At 36.0% G+C, this 19,765-nt stretch overlaps 1 protein-coding gene across 2 annotated transcripts in view; it reads left to right on the top strand.

Annotated features, from left to right (window-relative positions):
- Positions 1-19,765, top strand: part of GABRB2 (gamma-aminobutyric acid type A receptor subunit beta2) — a 230,187-nt gene that overhangs the window by 72,410 nt on the left and 138,012 nt on the right. For both annotated transcript variants that reach the window (XM_037500281.2, XM_054691147.1), the window contains exon 5: positions 9,491-9,711. In XM_037500281.2, the coding sequence (XP_037356178.1) occupies positions 9,491-9,711 (221 nt within the window). The remainder of the gene's footprint in view (positions 1-9,490; positions 9,712-19,765) is intronic.

Below are 19,765 nucleotides of genomic sequence, written 5' to 3'. Positions count from 1 at the left end.
CTAGGAAGGCCCCAGGAGTTTGGACTTTTCAAGCAATACAGTCTGTTGAAAGCTTTTGTGGACGAAGCCAATGACTCAAACTTCATTGCCATACAGAAGGCATTATTAGAACTGAAAGTAGACTGACTAGGGATGTGTGTGTGTGCATGTGTGTGTGTGTGTTTGTATGTGTGTCCCCTTAGAATTAAATAAGGAATATAGGCACAGGTAAAAGATTAAGCTAGAAATAAAAATTCCCTTACAATGAGAGTCAAGGACACTGAAGTTAGAGTAGCAAAATGTTCTGGATCACCTTTTTTTGTTGTTCAGGAGAAAAAAATAGAGCTGATAGGTCATATCAATAATGGTTTAAATGATTAACTTTCTTGGAAAAGGAAAACACTTGGTTGCTTAAAGTTCTTCTTTTTTCTTTTTTCTTTTATATATTTTTTACATCTTTCTTTCTTCTTGTGTGACTAGCTAAACGGCTTGGTCAAAACAAAGAAGAGGTGTGTTGTCAATGACTAAGCTAAAGGTCAGAGGTTTCTCATTATGTGTGACTATCTTCCTTGTCCTTACATACACAGTGATGATATAGTGTAATGGAAAACTCTATTTTTATTATTTAATTCAGAAAGGAATTATTTGCTTAAATAGTTTTTGTTGCAGAAACCATTTATATTCATAAAGCATGTAGCAAAAATACAGATTAACAAAAAAAGAGCTGAAAATCATTTATCTCACCTTGGAGATACCACTGTTATATTTATGAGACATTTTCCTAATATTTATCTGTATTATTCAAAAACATAGAATCATATCATTATTGCTTTTGCAGCTTTTTAAAGAGATAAAATATAAGTAATATATGTAACACATATTTTTGTCAATAGCTATTTCTTAAAATATTTTAATGTAGGCAAATATTCCATTATATATTATATACTATGTTGTGTTCATTCAATTTCATATTGATGAACACTTAGGTCTTTAATGATTTTTTATTGTATCACTAATATAGCAAATATTTACTTTGATGGGGGTGAATGTGCATTACTTCTCAATCATTCTCTCATATTTTTCAGTAGACATATTTTTATTGCTATTCTGTGATAAACTCATTTAGACTTGGGGATACAATGAGAAGCAAGTTATTTTCATGGAACTTACCTTCTGGTTGGAGACATGAAAAATAAAAACTAAACAAGTGAATATGGTTAGTAAAAGAAATGGTAAGTTCAGTGAGCACAATGTAAGTGTGGCATATGGTAGAAACCACTGGATTGACAAAGCTTTAACTTTTGAGATGAGCTCAGAGTCCAAAGAAAGAATCAATCATACTTGGGGACCAGAAAGTCAGTTATTGAGACAAAGTTTCTAAGGATGAAGGACCTTGAAGTATTTGTAAATCAGGAAAAAAGGTCTGTGTGGATGAGCTGAGTCAAGATGAGGGAAGACAGGAGGTAATGGAAACTGATATTAAAGAGGAAAACAGAGTCCAGGTCATCAAGATAGTTTGTTTGGCTTTATTCCAAAAGCAATGAAAAGCCTTTGGATGGTATTAAGTAAGGAAGATGTGACCTGCTTTATTCTTCTACTACCATGTGAAGCAATGGGCAAAACAAGGAGATCGTTATAATGACTTTATAATCATTGACAAATAATCGTGTCTTCAACGAGATGGTTAGAACTGAAGATAGAGAAAAGAGACTTGTGGCAATATTTAGAGATAATGCAATCAAAAGTACTGCTTAATTATTTTCCACAAATATCCCTTGGAAAGCAAATATCAGAGCAAAGAGTAAAACACAGTTTAGAGACCTCTGTACATATTTGCAAGTGTTCACAGGGAAATTTGAACCATTTAACAAGAAATAAAAGTTGTTGCCATTTAACAAAAAATAGGCACTATGATGTATGTTACACAGAAAAAAAGGAACAATCTTGGCTCTCAAGGAGGTTACAGCCTGTGATATAGAGAATGAACTTACTAAAGTAATGAACATAGTAATGAACTTACTAAATATACTTTTCATTTACTTGCTATAGTATTTATGAAGGTGACCATTTCTACATTAGATGCAATGTCTTTTGTTTCCATGAAAGAGAAAAAAAAAAGAAAAGCAAAAGATTTTAATTGGAGAAGTGACATGGCATTTCTAATCTTTGGAATCCAGCCCTCCTATGCCCCATACTTTAAAAATGGAAATAACAAATAGAAACAAAGACTTTTCTAAACACCATCCAAATTAAAAGACTGTGCCCAAAATGATAGTAAAAGCTGTGTGTGTGATATGTTGAATAAACTATGACAGAGTTTTTCTCACATGAAATTTGTATTACATTTAAATTAAATTAAACTTGCAATTCCAGTTCTTGAATCACAGGTTTTATTTCCTTGAACACATCAACCCTGTCTTACAAAAGTCAGAAGGTCATATTCTCATCTCAGAACCTCAATTTTGATCTGGCATAAGTTAAAGAAAAATAGGATATAATAGGATATTAGACACAGTTGTTATTTCAGAAAGGAGTAATTAGAATGAAGATAAATTTTTAACTTATTTTTCTTCAAAATTATAAAATCTGACAGGCAAGAGAGAGAGAGAGAACAAGTGAGAGAGGGAGAGAGAGAAAAGGAACTAGAGAGAGAGGGAGAGAACACGAGAGAGAGATTTCTTGGAAAAATCAATTTAATTTTAAAGATGAAACCATTAATCTGCAAAGCTCAAGATTTTAGCATAGTTATTTTCAAAGCTCAGAGAGTGTAGTTCCAATAGATACATCAAATTAAACAATCCACACACTATCACTTATGACAATAAACTTTAAATTCAGGTCATTAATAATAAACTGTTTGGTGTCTTGAAATCATCAAACAGCAGACCAAATAAATGTGAAACCTACCACCATCTTCCTAAAACAGAGAAATAAGAAAAAATACAGAAAAATAGGGAGAATGACATCATCATATTTATAATGTTCCCCACATAGGTAGCTGTTCTTTGAAAAAAGGGGAAAGCTGCATAGATAAGAAATAGTAAGGTCTCCAGAGAAACCAAAAGCGTATGGGGAGCAATTGAGGTAAATGAAGGGTTTGGGGGAGTGGTGCAGCTTTGTGGATGAGAAAATTCAAGTGCAAGTGTGAAAATCGACACACTAGTGCAGCCAGCAGTCTTGACACCAGGATAACAAGCTGTACCGCAGATTCCAAGTGGATTCCATGACTAAGCCAGAACCACCTGTGGCCAGAGCAATGTCACTCATCTATGAACAGAGTAGGCAGACAGAAGGATAACACTTTCAAAGGCTTATTTTTTTTAACAAATAAATATATATTTCTTTTGATTGGTCATATTAGTACTTAAAAGATGTTCACTGAATATGTTGATCCAAAGTGGGATGAATGAAGAGAGAGAGAAACTTGGACAATAAGTGAAAAACAGAAACATAGTAATGATCAAAATCAGCCAAATAATTTTGTTTCCATAATCCTAAAGTATCACCCTCAAGATAGTTATTAATGACAAAGAAAATAGTGGCTTCTCAGTGGAAAAACCTGGAAGATGCAATTTAACCAACAGTTTGAGATTAATAGCACCAGGAATAAGACATACTGGTTTCATATACCCCTTACATGGTGAATACAATGTTTCTTGTGTGATATTACAGCCAAACTATCAACTCAATCTAATCAGGAGACAAACCCAGAACAAGTAAATGACCAGTACTCTTCGAAAGCTTAATATCACCGAGACAAGGAAAGATTGAGGAGAACTGTTCCAGATAGAAGGATGCCAAGGCTCTTAAGAACTCAGTCCAAGTGGGATCTTAGTTCAGATTCTGGAACAGAAAAATGTCATTAGTGACTAAGAGGGTGGCATGTTAATAAGATCTGTGATTTAATTAATAGAAAAACATACAATCATTTCACATTATATATTTTCTAGGATACTGAGCCAAAGAAACAAGCAAAGTTTGAGTCTTGGTATTAGAAAACAAATTGCTAAAACAGGAAAAAAATTCCAACAAGTGTTTTAGATATTTGGAAGAGTTTGAAATTACAAAGCATATTTTAATTCAAAGTCAGCACAGCATTTCTCAGAATTTTAGTCTCAGGATTTTACTCCTAAAAGTGACCTTGGAAACTCCCTTATTCACTTACCTCATTGTACCAGAGCACAATTGTGAACCTATAACCATTCAGCAGTGATCTTGTCAGTTGTTCCTGATGGGACCACATGTCACCCAAATGCATGGAGATTTATTTGTAGCTTCATTCTACTTTCCTTGTCCCAGATGTCAAAGTAGCTCTTGTTTATCCTAATTCCTAAACTGATTAGCTTTCATTATTCTTTTGAGTCAGAAGCAGATACAGAGACTTGAGAGGTATCATCTAGGGCCACAGTAGAGGGACATGAAAGTACTAGGATATGAACCTTGGTGCATCTGACCTTAGAGACCATGTTTTTGTTCTTTGAAGCACTTTTTAAATTTAGTTGTTTATTTATACACAGAATAATAAGCATATTATGCTGTACAGTTCTATGAGTATTGACAAATGTCTATAGTCACATTTCTACCACCTCAGAGACGATGCAGACTAGTTCAATTATCCAAAATCATCCCCTGGTTCTCACCCATGGTCATCAGCTTCTACCTTATCAGGGTAGAAGTCCCAGGAAACCACTGGGAAATGTCCCTGTAGTTTTACCTTTTCTGGAATGTCATATGAATGTAATCATATAGTATCAGGCTTCTTTTACTTAACTCTGTATTTGATGTCACATCTATAGTTTGTTCTTTCTAATTGCTGAGTATTATTCTATTTCAAGTTTCTTCATCTGCTCAACAGCATTCATCCAGATGGCTTCCAGCTCTGGCAATTAAAATAGAGCTGCTGTAATTGTTTGCACACTGCTATGTCATATCCCAAATGTTTATTGTCTTTATAAGAAGCTATCCAACTGTTTTTCCCAGTATTTGATACCTTGTTTTCCCACCTACAGTGTATGAATTTCAGTTGCTCTTTATCCTCATCAACACTTGGAATTGTCAGTTTTTTCCCAGATTTTTTTTAGTTTCTCTAATAGAAACCTAATAGGATCTCATTTTAGCTTTTAATTCATTTTCCATGATGTATTGTAGTGTTGGATATCATTTCATGTGCTTATTTGCCATTCATATTTGGTTAAATGTTCACATTTCATTGGTTAAGTGTTCACATCTTATGCCTATTTTTGATTTTTGATAGTTAATTTAATGTTTATTCATTTTGGATTTGTCAGATATGATTTGCAAGGATTTTTCGATTGTTTTTGGTTTGTCATTTCACTGTCTTAGAATGTCTTTCATAGAACAGTTTTTAAATTTTTTGAGGTTCAATTTACCCATTTTTGTTTTACTCTTTTTCCTTTCAGTTTATATCTCAGAAGTCTTTGGCTAACCCAAAGTTATAGAGAATTTTTCCTATATTTTCTTCACAAAGTTTTAAAATTTACTTTTAAGGCTATGACACATTCTATGCTTCTTTTATATCATGTGTAAAGTATGGGTTGAGATTTCCATGCATGTCTGTGTGCATGCATGCATGCATGTATGTATTTGAATAGGGATGCTGTAGTTGATCCAGACCATTTTTTAAGAAGATTATGCTTTCTCCAATCTACCAGTTTTTACATTTATCAAAAGTCATTAAACATTTTTATGTGGGTTAATTTTTAGATTTTTGTATTGATCTATGTTTCTATCAGTACCATACTAGCATACTGTATTAGTATAGCTTAATATTAAGTTTTGAAATCAGTATGAGTGCCTCCAAATTTTTTTTCCCTTTCAAAATTGTTTTGGTTATTCTTGTCCTTTGCTTTCCATGTAAATTTTAAAGTCAGAATGTTGATAACTATTTTTTAAAAGAGTTATTTATTTATTTATACAAGCACTGGGTACAGTCAGAAGCGTGGGAGGGTGAGAGAATTCACCAGAGCCAGAGTAGGGAACAGAACAGGCAGACTGATGAAATCCACTGCTGAGGGGAGCAGCGGGTGGCAGGAGAGGTCTGCACGCCATGTGGGATCCTGGCCAGTGGCCGGGGATCGAACCAGCACTGCAGAGGCTGCAGGCAGCCTCACAGCCCTGCGCTCAGCCACTGTACCACTAGGTGAGGCCCAGAATGTTGATAACTATTTAAAAAATTCTGCTCAGATTTTGACTGGGATCAAATTTCATCTATAGATCAACAGGGAGAGTAGACATTTTAAACATATTAACTTTTTAAATTGAAAAACATGGCATATTTCTCCATTTATGTATATTTTTGACTGACTGTATATGTGTAAGGTAGTGCTCTTTCTTAACATTTTGATCCCCTCTCCAATCTGCCTATTTTTGTTTTTTATTTTACATTGTGTGGTCCTAAAGTAGTTGCTTTTTAGTCTTTTCAGCATGTTTAGTTGTAATCAATGGGAAAGATTAATGGGTTAATTTCATCTTGTTTGACTTGAAAGTCAATTGGTTTAAGTTTTAGTCATCTAAATTCTTCTTGCATGGTGATGCTGTGGATTATGGAGCACCCTCTAAGTGACTTATCTGCATATCTTTCAGTTTGAATAAACCAATTTTGAGACAGTTTCCTAAAGGTGGGATTGATAACTGCAAACACTATGATCTCTATATGAAAGTTCAAAGGACTCCTCTTGTTTAGATGAAAGCTTAGGACAAAGGGGGTACTCAAAATCATTTCCTTTATTGCCCAATAGCATTTATTCAGATCCAGGAACTTATTCCTTTCTTGACAGTGTCAGGATGTGTCACTTAGAAATAAATGAAATGAAAATTGATTTGACAGTTAGCAGAATCACTGTCTGAGAACATTTCTTAGTAGGCACTGTCTTGCTGACAAATAACAAGAGTTAACATGTGATGCAGGATCTCACAATATCACCATTTATTTAGCCCAAAAGAGAATACAATTTCCTGTGTCCAAACACATCTCAGCTGACTGATAAACCCTAGCACCTTCCAAACAGTATTATCTTCCCTATATCTTACGAAGGCTTATTATCAAAGAATCTTAAGGAGACTTTATATTCCAGTAGGGGTAGTAATCACATTTTCATCATATCTGTAAGAATTGGAAATGACTAAACATGTTCTCTCAAGCACAATATAAATTGCCTATCTTATGTCCTATTTCTTAGTCTATTTGTATTTTTAGTCTGTTGTAACAGAGGCACATGCAAAAATGTACTTGGTCTTTTTTCAGCTTTCTAGTTATATAATTCATGAGTCTTCAAGGTTGCTTTTATTATATATCAATGCTATTCTAGAGACTCTGCAGTCTAATTCTTTACTAAAGCACAGTGTTACAGCATAGTTCAGAGCACTTATTAAGGTATCCCACTACAAAAAAATTTTATCTGTAATTATTTGATATACTTTTAGGATATTAATTTTTTTTTATTAGACTAGAATTTGATTCTGCACTTGTCATTCAGAAGACAGTCCTATACGGATGAACACACATACACCTGCATATTATGTGCTTATGTATATGTGAAACAAGGTAAAATATTTAAATTTTTTGCAAAGGGATAATACTTCTGTGAAAACTTTAATGTTTTTAGCAAATGATATCATACTCATCTTATTTTACAATTACATAACCAAATTAGGATGTATAAATCTCAACATGGGTTGGAAAAATTCAGGGACTTCATAGGGCTTGAAGTGTGCTTCTTCTCTGCAAAAAAAGTATGGGGGTTTGCAGAAGTCCAACCAACATATCTTCCCGGACATTTATTCATTCAATATCTGTGCCCTAAGACCTTGCTAGAGTCTCAGGTTACAGAAATGATTAACACATGATTCTAGTTGTTTTAAAACGCCCTCAAGTAGGGCATTGTGAACTGATTTTAAAATAGAATTGTAATTAACTTTTTCAAATGAATATGTGGGCCTTCACTTAGTCATTCAAATGAGGGTGATAGAGCAATTGCATTGTAACTATAGGTCTCTAATAGATAAAACACATCACACTATATATGTAAATGTCTTATTCATACTGTATTGCTTTTTGTAGTTTGCAAATTGCATTTGAGTTGTACATTTAATTTTTATTGTTTTCTGGTTAGATTGGGCATGTATTGAAAGCTCCATTTATAGTTAATGGAAGGAAAGCAAAAAGAAGTTTCATATTTCCCATTCATAGAAACAGTTGAGGAATGCTTGACCTGGGGCTCCCAGCCCAGTGCCCACTGTATCATAATCTACTGTTTCTTAACAGCTGGAGCTTAGCCTGGGACTCAGTCTCAAGAAATATTGAGTCTTCAGTGCCAGTGATACCTTGCCAGGCAAACCCCACTTGATTAGATCAATTAAGATTCATTGACAGACTCACAGTTACTAACGTCATGAATTAAAAGCCTTCCAACTAATGCTTTTAAATGTGTATTCCTTGCTAACTGTGAAGTGCACAAGGCTGAACTTGTCTCCATTCTCCTTATGAATCCTTGGAGTTTAACAAGCGGGTGCCCTTCCTGTTCCTGGAACATGCCTAGCTCATTCTCACCTCAGGGTCATTGCAGGTTTCCATCTGCCCTGGGTGTTCATCTCACAGCCAGTGGCTTGGGCTCTTTATCTGTTCTCAGCACAAATGCCAACAGCTTAGAGAAGTTTTTCTTTTCCATTCCATCTAAAAATTTCATTATTTGCCTTATTTTCTTCATAGAATGTAGCAAGCATTATTTGATATTAATCATCCATATCTGTGCTTTGTTTATAAATTCTGTGAGAGTAGTCATATGAACTGTCTTATTTATCAATTTTATTCCAGTATGTTAACAGTAAACCCCTGTCATTTACAACAACATGGTTGGAACTAGAAGGGAGAGTGCTCAGTGAAATAACTCAGAAGGAGAAAGACAAATACTGGATGGTTTCACTTACATGTGGAATTTAGGGAAACAAAACAAAGATAAAACCAATCCAATAGCTAACCCTAGAAATCTGACTGTAGAACTGAGACTGTGAATTGGGAAGAGGAGGAGAAAGAGCATACTAGGAATGGGATGCAGTGAACTATGGTGGAGGCCTTGGTGGTGGGTGTGGTTTGGTGACATACACCTAAGGGATGTGATTCAGAGATATGTCTGAATCATATAGATTATTGTAAACCAGTGTTACCTCAATAAAAAGAAAAATGTTGTGATGTTCCACCTAAAACAATCCTGTGTTAATTCCCCGTATTGGGAAAGACAAATTATTAAATTATTATCCCCTACCGTCGTTCTTCACAAGGATATAGTCTCCTCACTTCTACATTTATAGTGCCTCTAGTACGCCCTCTGTAGGAATGGGCTTAGTCATTATTTCTTGTCTACATATGTTTATAATGTGTGGTTATAGTGTATGGCTGAATATATTTTGTTTTCTCATGAATGCTAAAGGATTGGTCTAGCTCTCAAGTCCATTTGGATACAAACTCACCTTCTTTTCCTTCTTCCCTTCACAGGATTATACGTTGACAATGTACTTTCAGCAAGCCTGGAGAGATAAGCGGCTGTCCTATAATGTAATACCTTTAAACTTGACTCTGGACAATCGAGTGGCAGACCAGCTCTGGGTGCCAGATACTTACTTTCTGAATGACAAGAAGTCTTTCGTGCACGGGGTGACTGTCAAGAACCGCATGATCCGCTTACATCCAGATGGGACAGTCCTGTATGGCCTCAGGTCTGTAATTTTATTTCAAAACGTAACCTTTCCTGAATGAAGCAGTCATGATTTTTCATTGTAGGGAAATGGTATGCTATTTACTTCTTCAGTTCTGCTGCTAAGCACTTAAACCTCCTGTCCAGTGGACAGCTGAGAGCTTTAGAGTAGCATGTTTACAAAGGGACTTATCCCCAGCTAAGTCTGAGTTTTTTGGTGAATTATCTTTTTATATCAGCAGCCAATCCTAAAGCTGCTTTCCCTAAGGAGCAGGGATGAACAATGTCAAAATAGCTGCGACGTAGGGCTTCCACATAATGGAAGAAAATGATGAATGACACATACTTGTTTGAATGTGGAAGATGCTCTGTTTCAACAACTGCTCCTGAGCTGTGTGAATTGAGCCTGATACTCTGACGACGGAAGGCTCCTCTGCCCTCTCGCCCTCCAAGGAGCAATCACACTTGCAAATAAATGAAGTCGTTATCTCATGCTTATTAATAATGAATTTTCACTAGTAAATGTATTATGTCAAGAACAGTTGGGGTTCTGTGCTCCTTGGGTGAGGATGACTTGCAAAATTAGATGAGTTTCTTCTTTCTACAGTTTATTTTATATTAGAAGCAGTAGATGGTTTCCTGGAGGGAAATGATGAAAAAAATATATCTATCTAACTCAGAAAACAGTATTATAGAAAGTATTCTGCTGCTTGATAGGGGAAGAGACTCTAAATTCTAAAGTGTTCAGTTGCCTCTGTTCTTTTCTGTTTTACAGAAATAGATGACTGCCCTGTCATGAGAATGATGATAATGACAAGGGTACTTTGTGTGTGTGTTTGAACACTTGTTAGGGGTCAGATATTGAGCTAAATGCTTTCCACTCATTATTATAGTTAATTATAACACCTCAGAAGTTAGTCACTGTTGTGATCTTTATTGTCAAATGAAGAAACAGAGGCTGATGGAACTGGCCTAAGATCACAAAGACATTAAGCTATGAAAATGGGATTCAAATTACATTCCAAGTTCAGAGTCAGAGCTCTTCACCTCTGCACTAGGAGACTTCTCAAGCCCACGTTTTCTGTACCTGTTCTTTCTATCTGTAGCTCATTTTCATTATCTGTTATATACCATGCATCAGGCCTATATCATTGTCTGGGAAACCTGCTTCTTTGTTGATCATCTCTGTAGAGAAAATGGCATTTGACTATTGAGGGATGGGAGAGAGGGGAAGGGGAAGGCAGAGAGTGTGTTTATATTTGGTGTCAGCCACAACTAGAGGAGAAGTGATGAATCAGACACAGGTCCAGCTTATAAATGCAACTCAGGGGAAACAGGAGAGATAAAATAAGCTGACTGGCTAAGTCTGGAAAGAGTTTGAGTGGTGGGCTTTGAACTACTACTGCAGAGAACTGTGGTATCAGATAAAGTATGCTAAGCCTCCTACTCAGAGTCACCTATAAAACGAGGTGTCAGAGGCCTTGAGAGGATGGCCATGTGGGCTGGAGAGGGGATAGCAGATGAAAAGTGTGCAAGATTTTTAAGAGTAACAGGAACAGTCAGATCCTGAAAAGACAGAAGGAGGCACAGAAATACACTCCCCACGGGGCAGTGAATGAAGTGAGAGAACCAGCAAATGACAAGTTCTGGCTCTACTCTGACCCCACTCCCTTTCACTAAGAGGTGACTTTTGCTGTGTGGCTTCTTGAAGCACAGGGAAACATCATTGTCAAGAACTTGATAGTGACAAATAAGTCTCAGGAAGGAACATTGAAAGGCAGCAGTAGAAACCTAGACTGGAAAAACTTTAAATAGAGGCACTGACAAAGAAATCAGGTAGAAAAACACCTCTGAGCTGAATTTTAGGCATGTTCAAGGCAAAATCTAAGAATCTGAGCTCCCTTCCTAAAATCCAAAAAGATTGGCAGGAATGAGGTGCCAGGTGGGGAGGCCTTCACAGGATCTGAATAAGCTTCTCTTATTGGGTTTCCTTCAGTGCATTTCTTAGGCATTAAAACATATTACAGATAAAGTGGTATGTAAAATGTCAGTGCTTGTTGGCTTTCATGGTGGGTAGATAGGTAAGTGCATGTTGTGGTATCATTTCAAGTTGTCTGCATGTTTGAAATTTTCAGGCTAAAATTTTAAAAGAAAAAAAAATTGTGATACTCTGGAGGCCTAGGAATCTCGTTCTGTTCTCTAGGAAGTATCTCCAAGATTTAAAAGCCTGCACCCAAGGAATGCTATTTCTGATCTCTTGGCAGTTGAGACTCATCTATACTTTCAGTTGCTGTGTCTGAAAATGAGGTCATCTCATCTGAGTAATGTGCAGCTCTGACAGTGAGATCCGTGACCACAGACAGGGGGATCCATGGCCACAAACACAGACTAACCCATAACCCAGAGTGGATGACTATAGCTCATTCTCCTGCAACCAGCCTGTTGCTTCTGACCATACACAGCAGGACCTCTCTGTCTACATGTGCTGTGATATCAGTTTTGAACAGCAGGAGTTTAAGGATAGCACCCAGCTTCTTATCAAGCTTCCATGAAAAGTTACAGTGGCCTTAGAAAGTTCAGAAAATGGAGCTTGAGATTTAGAAATACAGAACATATCTTAGGCTAAGTTTTAACTATTTTGATTCTTATTTATTTTTTGTTTCCCCATCACTAAACACACATATTAGCAATTTACAATCAGTCATCCTGTTGCTCTTCAGGTTGATAATCATCAGGAAACATAGTTCTAATGCTGTGTAGGTATATAAATGCACACAAATGGGCAAGAGCACCAAGTTCCTTAACAAAGTATAATGACAATGGAAATCAGTTTGGACTTTTGATATGATCCTTCTCCAGATTTTAATTGCCACCTATATAAAAAGGAAAGATGAATCAGGTGATATCAATTTTAATTTTTTTTTTACAACCCAGTCACCCTCTAAAGCAATGATCAGTGAACCCAAAAACAAATTCTTATTTCATTTTAGGCTAGAAAATGAAATTATGTGTCTGGCATAGTGTAACTATGGGTGAATACTGAATGCTTAAGGTTACTTAATATTTGATAAATAAGGGGATGCTGGAGATAGTAGATAAGTAAATGGAAGGCTAGACCACAGAAAACTTTAAATACCAGAGCAGTAATTCTATGTTACAGCATTTTACCCCAGTTAACTTTCCATGATTCTGTGAAGTGAGACATGAGTCCCTCTGTCTAGAATAAAAAGAGTGGGAGGGAGATAGTGGATCCAAGTAAATGGGGAAGGGTTTGGCCAAGTATATCTGGAATAAAATAAGGGGAATCAGTAAAGAAAACTTACAGGATTGTCAAATATGTTAAGGACACAGACTTACGGTAGAACCAGTTACTCCCAGTTGTGATGTTTGGCAGCCTGAGATCAAGATGCTTTCAAGGACACCTGGCCTTGAAAGATCATTCTATAGACCAAGGCCAGGACCTCATTTGGTGCGTGCACTCAGTGATTTCCATGTAATCACATGTTGTATGGTTTCTCTGAAACCAAGCCTTTCCTTTTATTTTCATTATGCCTTATCACACATCTATTTTCTCAAATTGGTTTAAAAATCTCAAGGAAAAATTAAGGAAGGTTATGAATAACACTTTTTTTTTTCCCAAGCCAATATATGCAGATAGTGACTAAAGAATACTGCCATCCTTACATGTAGATTGTCCCCTTACTCTTGGCTGGTTGATAGCACAGTCAAATAAAGTTGATTATAAAATCAAACTCTTGTCTTTTATGATACACTGGAGATTTCTGTCAGGAGATAATTCCATCAGGGGAAAAATATTTTCTTTGGAGTTCAATTGACAAAGCAGAAGAATTCCTAGCAATATATATATATATATATATATATATATATATATACACACACATACATACACACATATATATAACAGATCAACTAAATTTGTTCCAAAATGAAATTGGCACAGTCAAATCATTTTCAGAACACTTCAGGTAGAAATGATGCAAAAATATAGAATCTCTGATAATGAAACCAGCTAAAAAATTTGCAGGTAAAAATCAGGCTTCTAAATATAGACTGTTACTTAGGAGACACTTCTTAGATTTCAAAAGCTTATGAATATTTACACTGGACAAAGTAATCAAGAGACCCATATTCTAGTCTACTATTAATGGTTCTTATAATTACTGACCCTAATGATTTCTAAATTTTATTATCGCTTAAAAAATCCCATATCACTGTAACTTTGATAATGTATAGCATATATACTATTAGGACTTCCACTTCAGTATATTTACCATGACATTTTAGTGCCTCAGCAGTTAGACATTCTGAAAACTCTTCTGATTAAGTAATTAAGAAAGCAAACTAGAATCATTATATTCAGGTGTATAAGAAAACCCAAATTATCAATTGGTGACTTTTTTAACATAACATTTTGTATTTTATTAAAATATAGAAACTAAACCCAAAGTGGACTTCATATTACTTATGCCATCATAACATTATATGATAGCTTTTTAATCACATTTTTAAAAACTCCAATAAGCACAATTAAAACACTTTTCTAATATTAGCTGATAAGTAGTTATTATTAAAATTTATAAATGTTTTATAATTTCAATATAAAATATTGAAAATTAAGTTACCAGAGGTAAGCACTCTCTGTGCCTTGCTTTGTATTCTTTCAGATATTTTTCTAGTAAGAAGTGATATAGGTAGTTTTTCATAAAAAGGCTCACATTATACATAATATTTTGTGATCTTATTTTTTTCTATACCAATCAATGTATCATACTTTGTCATGGTGTCACTTTGTAACATACTTTGTCATGGTCTCACCATAGTTCTTTCACCATTATAGGGAGTAGTTGGGATAGGTTTTTTTTTAATCCAATGTAGCATATAGGGATTTGCTATATAAAACTTAATATTTTAGTGACAAGCAGACAAAACTATTAGTAGCATGACTTATAATATAGTTATGTTGTAATTTGTAGTCTCACTGATTAATGTCTCAGGAGAAGTACTGAGGCCGATTTTATGAGGACAGTTCTTATGAAAAGAAAGGCTATCTTACACTTTCAGTGGTCACTGACCCATCTGAAAATAGATGTCTTTGAAGTCAGGGGCTGTCCTTGACTGCCTATTCTACACACTTCCCATATGTAGCATTAGATCAGAAACAACACGTCACTTCTTATTAAAGGTTCACATTCTTAAAGATCCAGCAGGAAGCAGAAGGCAATTTAACCATCTCTTGCTATGCATGTTCTGTCATTGGGAAAATGGCAAAGGATAATGTTAGCCTGTAATGAATTTAGACAGGCAGTCTTTTATTAACTTTGTCTTTTACCTCTTCTCCTAAAGTTTTATCACAGCGAATAACTATCGCACACTACAATGGTGTCTAGCAAACATTAATATGTCCATTTTTTAACTTGTATTTCCTAACTGGCTCAATTCATTCTCATGGAAATGAGTAAATGTGTTTTGTCATGTAGAGCAACAGAGTTTTTATTAAGAGTATTGGTCCTCCTGATTTTGTTACCTTATTTCTTGGTCACACTATTATTCATAGGCTCATGAATGTATCTACAGACAGCAAAGCTACACTTAAGTATATTCTGATGGAAGTATTGACACATTCCAGAATGGGTCCAGAAAATACTGTTATCATGGAGAGTAGCCAGATCTTCATTTTATTTCATTTCATCTTGTGCTAATTTATGTGAATAAACTATTTCCAAGTGGATGATTTAAATTGCTATGTGTGTGTCTGTTGTGGGTAGGAGTTTATTTATAAATATACTTATACCTACTAATAGACATATATGTATATATGCATATATATGTGTATGTATGTGTATAGATTATATGTGTATGTATATATTTATCTGTGATATAAGGAAGAAAAATATGTATTTCTACACAGAGAGATATATACATACATACACATATATGCACATGTACACATACTTACCTACAAACTAATATATGTCTGTTTATACCTGTAGACAGACACACACACAAACTTGTATACAAAAGCAAAAATTTTACAAGCATACACTTTTTCTTCAGTTGATATTTGTGTTAACACTAAACAGCAGCCAAAGGGACATCCATAGATGAAACTTTGAAGCAATGCACGTTGTCTGCAGTGTTCATTTAATGATGAGTCTAATCACGTCTGTAACACCTTTTACACCACACTGATTTCATAAAAGCAGCAAATTTGCTTGGCAAATAAGGAAAATACAGAGTTAGACTAGATAGTCTCTGTAATGAGATCACTCATGATAGAGTTTTAATTAGACAAAGACCTCTTGAAAGCAAATATAAATTAACACTGGCATAATGAGAAAGTGGTAGTAGTGGTGGTAGCAGTGGTAAGAACTGTTTTTGAGAACTTTCTATATGCCAAGCTTTGAAGTTTCAACATGAAACAGTCCTGTGAAACAGGCTACATTTTTCTCCATTTTATAGCTGAGGAAATGGAGGCTTTGGGGAAGTAAATAACTTGCTAGTGAGTTCCAGGACTCAGAATTGAACTCAAAGCCCATCTGAGAGCCTGAGAGAATGCAGTCCCTGTCCAGGTAGGTGGATATGAAAGACACTTGGTGAAAGCAACTATTAAAAACATTGGTATAAAAAAAATGGAGGGCCTCCCCGATGGCGCAGTGGTTGAGTGGTGGGTTGCAAAGCAGACTGCAGCCTCTGCAGCGCCGGCTCGATCCCTGGCTACCAGGTGAGGGTCCCACATGGCGCACAGACCTCCCCTGCTGCCCGCTGCTCCCCCCAGCATTGTATTTTGTCAGTCTGCCTGCTCTGCTCTCCACTCTGGCTCTGGTGAATTCTCTCACCCTCTTGCACTTCTGACTGTACCCAGTGCTTATATAAATAAATAAATAAATCTTAAAAAAAAAAAAAAAAGGAGACTACTCTGAATATTCGAGGTTGCTAAAAAGAATGTCTTTTCTTTTGAAAAGATCTATCTATGCATAGAAGGACTCAGTATAGGCTAGAGGTGAGGGGGAGGGATGGGGGTAAGAGGACTCACCAGGGATAGAGTGGGGAGAACAGGCAGATCTACTGAAATACACTGCTTAGGGGAGCAGCAGGCAAAACAGGAGAGGTCTGCTACGCCATACGTGGGTTAGCTCCCTGGCTGGGGATTGAACTCAGGTCACAGGGGTGATATCATGATAGCGCTGAGACTTAATCCCTACACCACCAGGGAGTCCCTAAAAAGAACTTCTTATGTCACTGTACCCCTAAAAAATTTCATAGTCATTATTCACAAATAGATGAGTAGACTGTCAGTCTTTAATAGCACTCCCCAATGGGGGCCTATCCACTGACTTTGGCTAATCTATCCTATTCCCATACATCGATCATGTACAAAATATTCCTGAGGTATGACTTAATATCACCACTACTCTTCATCTTGATAGGGTTCCTACAATGGAAATGAGAAAGTCATTTTGGTTTGACTTTTCTCAATAATCTAATTCAAGAAAGAGCAATGTGCATTATCGTTTGTTTTCTAGAGATTTGGAAACTCTTCTATTTCAAAACCATACACCATGATTTGCAGCTTCAGTAAGATTGCAGTCTAGAGGAAAACAATCACTGTAAGATTAGATTACATCTCAGTTTAACTAACCAAATATATGAAAGTTTAGTGGAAGCCTGTAGACCACATGGTTCCGTGGCTTCCAAAAGCTCCGAGAGATACCTCATCCACGGGCTTCTCAGCTGGATTGAAGAAATTCATTTCTTATACTACATCATCCAGGAGGCAACTACGTGAGGAAGGAGTACATTTTCTGTGGAGGATTTACAAATATTCTCTCTTTGAGATTCTCGACCCTAACTATAAAATCAATGCTGGTCCAATGCAGCAGGGAAGTATTAGCCTGTATTAGCCATGCTTCCAATCACCAGACAACTGGAAAAGTACGTTTGTTTACCAGACTATTGGGGAAGAGTCCATTGTACACTGGAGAAAATCTCTATTTTCTGGAACATGTTAAAAAGATTTATTTTCAGCCTTCTTCCCCATGGGGAAAAAAAAAATGGAAGAAGATAAAGAATTACCCAAACTATGGAAAATATATCCAAACATTTTTGGTTAAAAGACTCTCAGTAAAATATTAATTACCTGATTTGCTAAATAGGAGTAATGGAAGATTCTAGTCACTCCTTATCTCATTATTCTGGAGGTCACAAATAAAGCAAGCCTTCCCTTTGGGAACCAGAAGATAGTAAGTTAATGACACAAATCACAGTCACCATATTATGAAAAGCTGAAGCAGTTTTGCATCTCAGAAGCAGCTCATTATCTGCATTCATATGGACAGAATAAAAGGCAGCTAAATGCTAAATGCTCATAAATCTTTAGAGGAAAATGCTAATACCATGCTGGATTATTCCCACTAGCCATAATAGAGAAAAATAATTAAGACTTTATATTCCAGCAGTTGTAACAAGTTGACCGGAAACTACTGAAAAAAGATCAGGAAAAAGAACAAAGCTGCTTCTGGCATCAGAAAACTGGGGTGTCTCCCTGCATTTTACATCATTGTGTTGCAGGGAATAGGACACAGCCCACTGGAGAAGCAGACATGCAGATGTCAGGAGCATGGATGTGCATTTGACTGCCTTATTTCAGTCCTTTCTCTGTCACTAACTAGTTGTGCTCCATTTTCTGAGATTCAACTCCATCATCAGCAAAATAGTACCTGTAAGATTATTGAGGGGACTATTTGGATGAATACTTATAAAACATATAGTGAAGTGTTTGGCATACATCACATTATTTATAAGGATGTATTGCTTTTATTAGGATCACTCCATGTGTCTAACTTTGACCTATTTTGTGATTTCCTGTCTTGAGTAGCATGGATGATATTTGGCCAGAGGGAATGGCAGTGGTAAATGCTTAGTGGTTACCAACATAGTACCAGGTGCTGGGGTGACACACAGACAAATGAGGCAGCCCAAAACTGAACCTCAAAACGTGGAGGTTAGTGGAGGTTGAAGATGTGTAATAGAGAGAGGGAGAGAGGACGGATAGGTTAGTGGGTAAAAGGGAAATTCTGGAGTTTCTTTTTTACAGACTTTGTGGTTTTTTTCAAGAAGTTACCTAACAACTCTAAGTTGAAAATAATAGCATTTAGTTTATAAAAATATGGTAAAAATTAACTAACATGACTCTTGCAGAGCCCCTGGCACCAAGTGGGTACCCAATAAAGAACTTTTTAATTAAATTTCCTTATTTATTTTCTTACAATATTGTTCATTTTTGTACAATATTTGATTTCTCCCCTGAGGTATAGTCCTCACACTTCTTCCACCATCATAGCCCCCCTGTGATCCATCACCATAGTCCTTTTTGCTCTTCACTTCCCTGTTATGATCCTTCTTTCCTCCCCTTCCCTGATGTGTGCCTCCAATCTATGGCCAGCTTGCAAGTTTTATCTTTTCCTGACCCTTTGTTCAATTTCTGTATCCTCTTAAAAACAAGTGAATCATACAATATTTGTCTTTTTCCTTCTGACTTATTTTGATTAATATAATCCCTTTCATCTCCATCCATGTTGCTGCAAATGGCATGAGTTTATCCCTTTTGTTCATTGAGTAGTATTCCGTGGTGTATTTATACCAAATCTTCTTAATCCATTCATCTGCTTTGGGACTTTTGGTTTTTTCCGTATCTTAGCTATTGTGTTTTCTGTTCCACATGACTGCATTTAATTTTCATAAACAAGTGTATTATTCCTCTATTTTCTCCCCATTAGAATATAAGCACCCCAAAATCAGGAACACTTGTATTTCACACTGGATCCTTGCACCTCAAACAGTGTCTGTTTGCAAAGAGTCATTGGAAAGTAATTGTTGTATGAATGGGAATGAATAAGCCTTTGCCATTTCTCCACAGTGCTGCTCTGTGGACCAGACGAATGGCTCCAGGGTCTCTGCAGGATTTATCTCAAACCCTGTTATCATTCTATCCCAATGCAGGTGTCTCAGGTGCAGTTGTTACTAAATTTTTAAACAGTAGATTTGCACATTGAGGT

This window comes from Talpa occidentalis, unplaced genomic scaffold (assembly GCF_014898055.3).
Source record: "Talpa occidentalis isolate TD23 unplaced genomic scaffold, MPIMG_talOcc4v2.1 talOcc4.9, whole genome shotgun sequence".
Lineage (NCBI taxonomy): Eukaryota > Metazoa > Chordata > Mammalia > Eulipotyphla > Talpidae > Talpa > Talpa occidentalis.
Note: the sequence above shows the minus strand (reverse complement) of the source record. Positions and strands in the feature narration are given on the sequence as shown.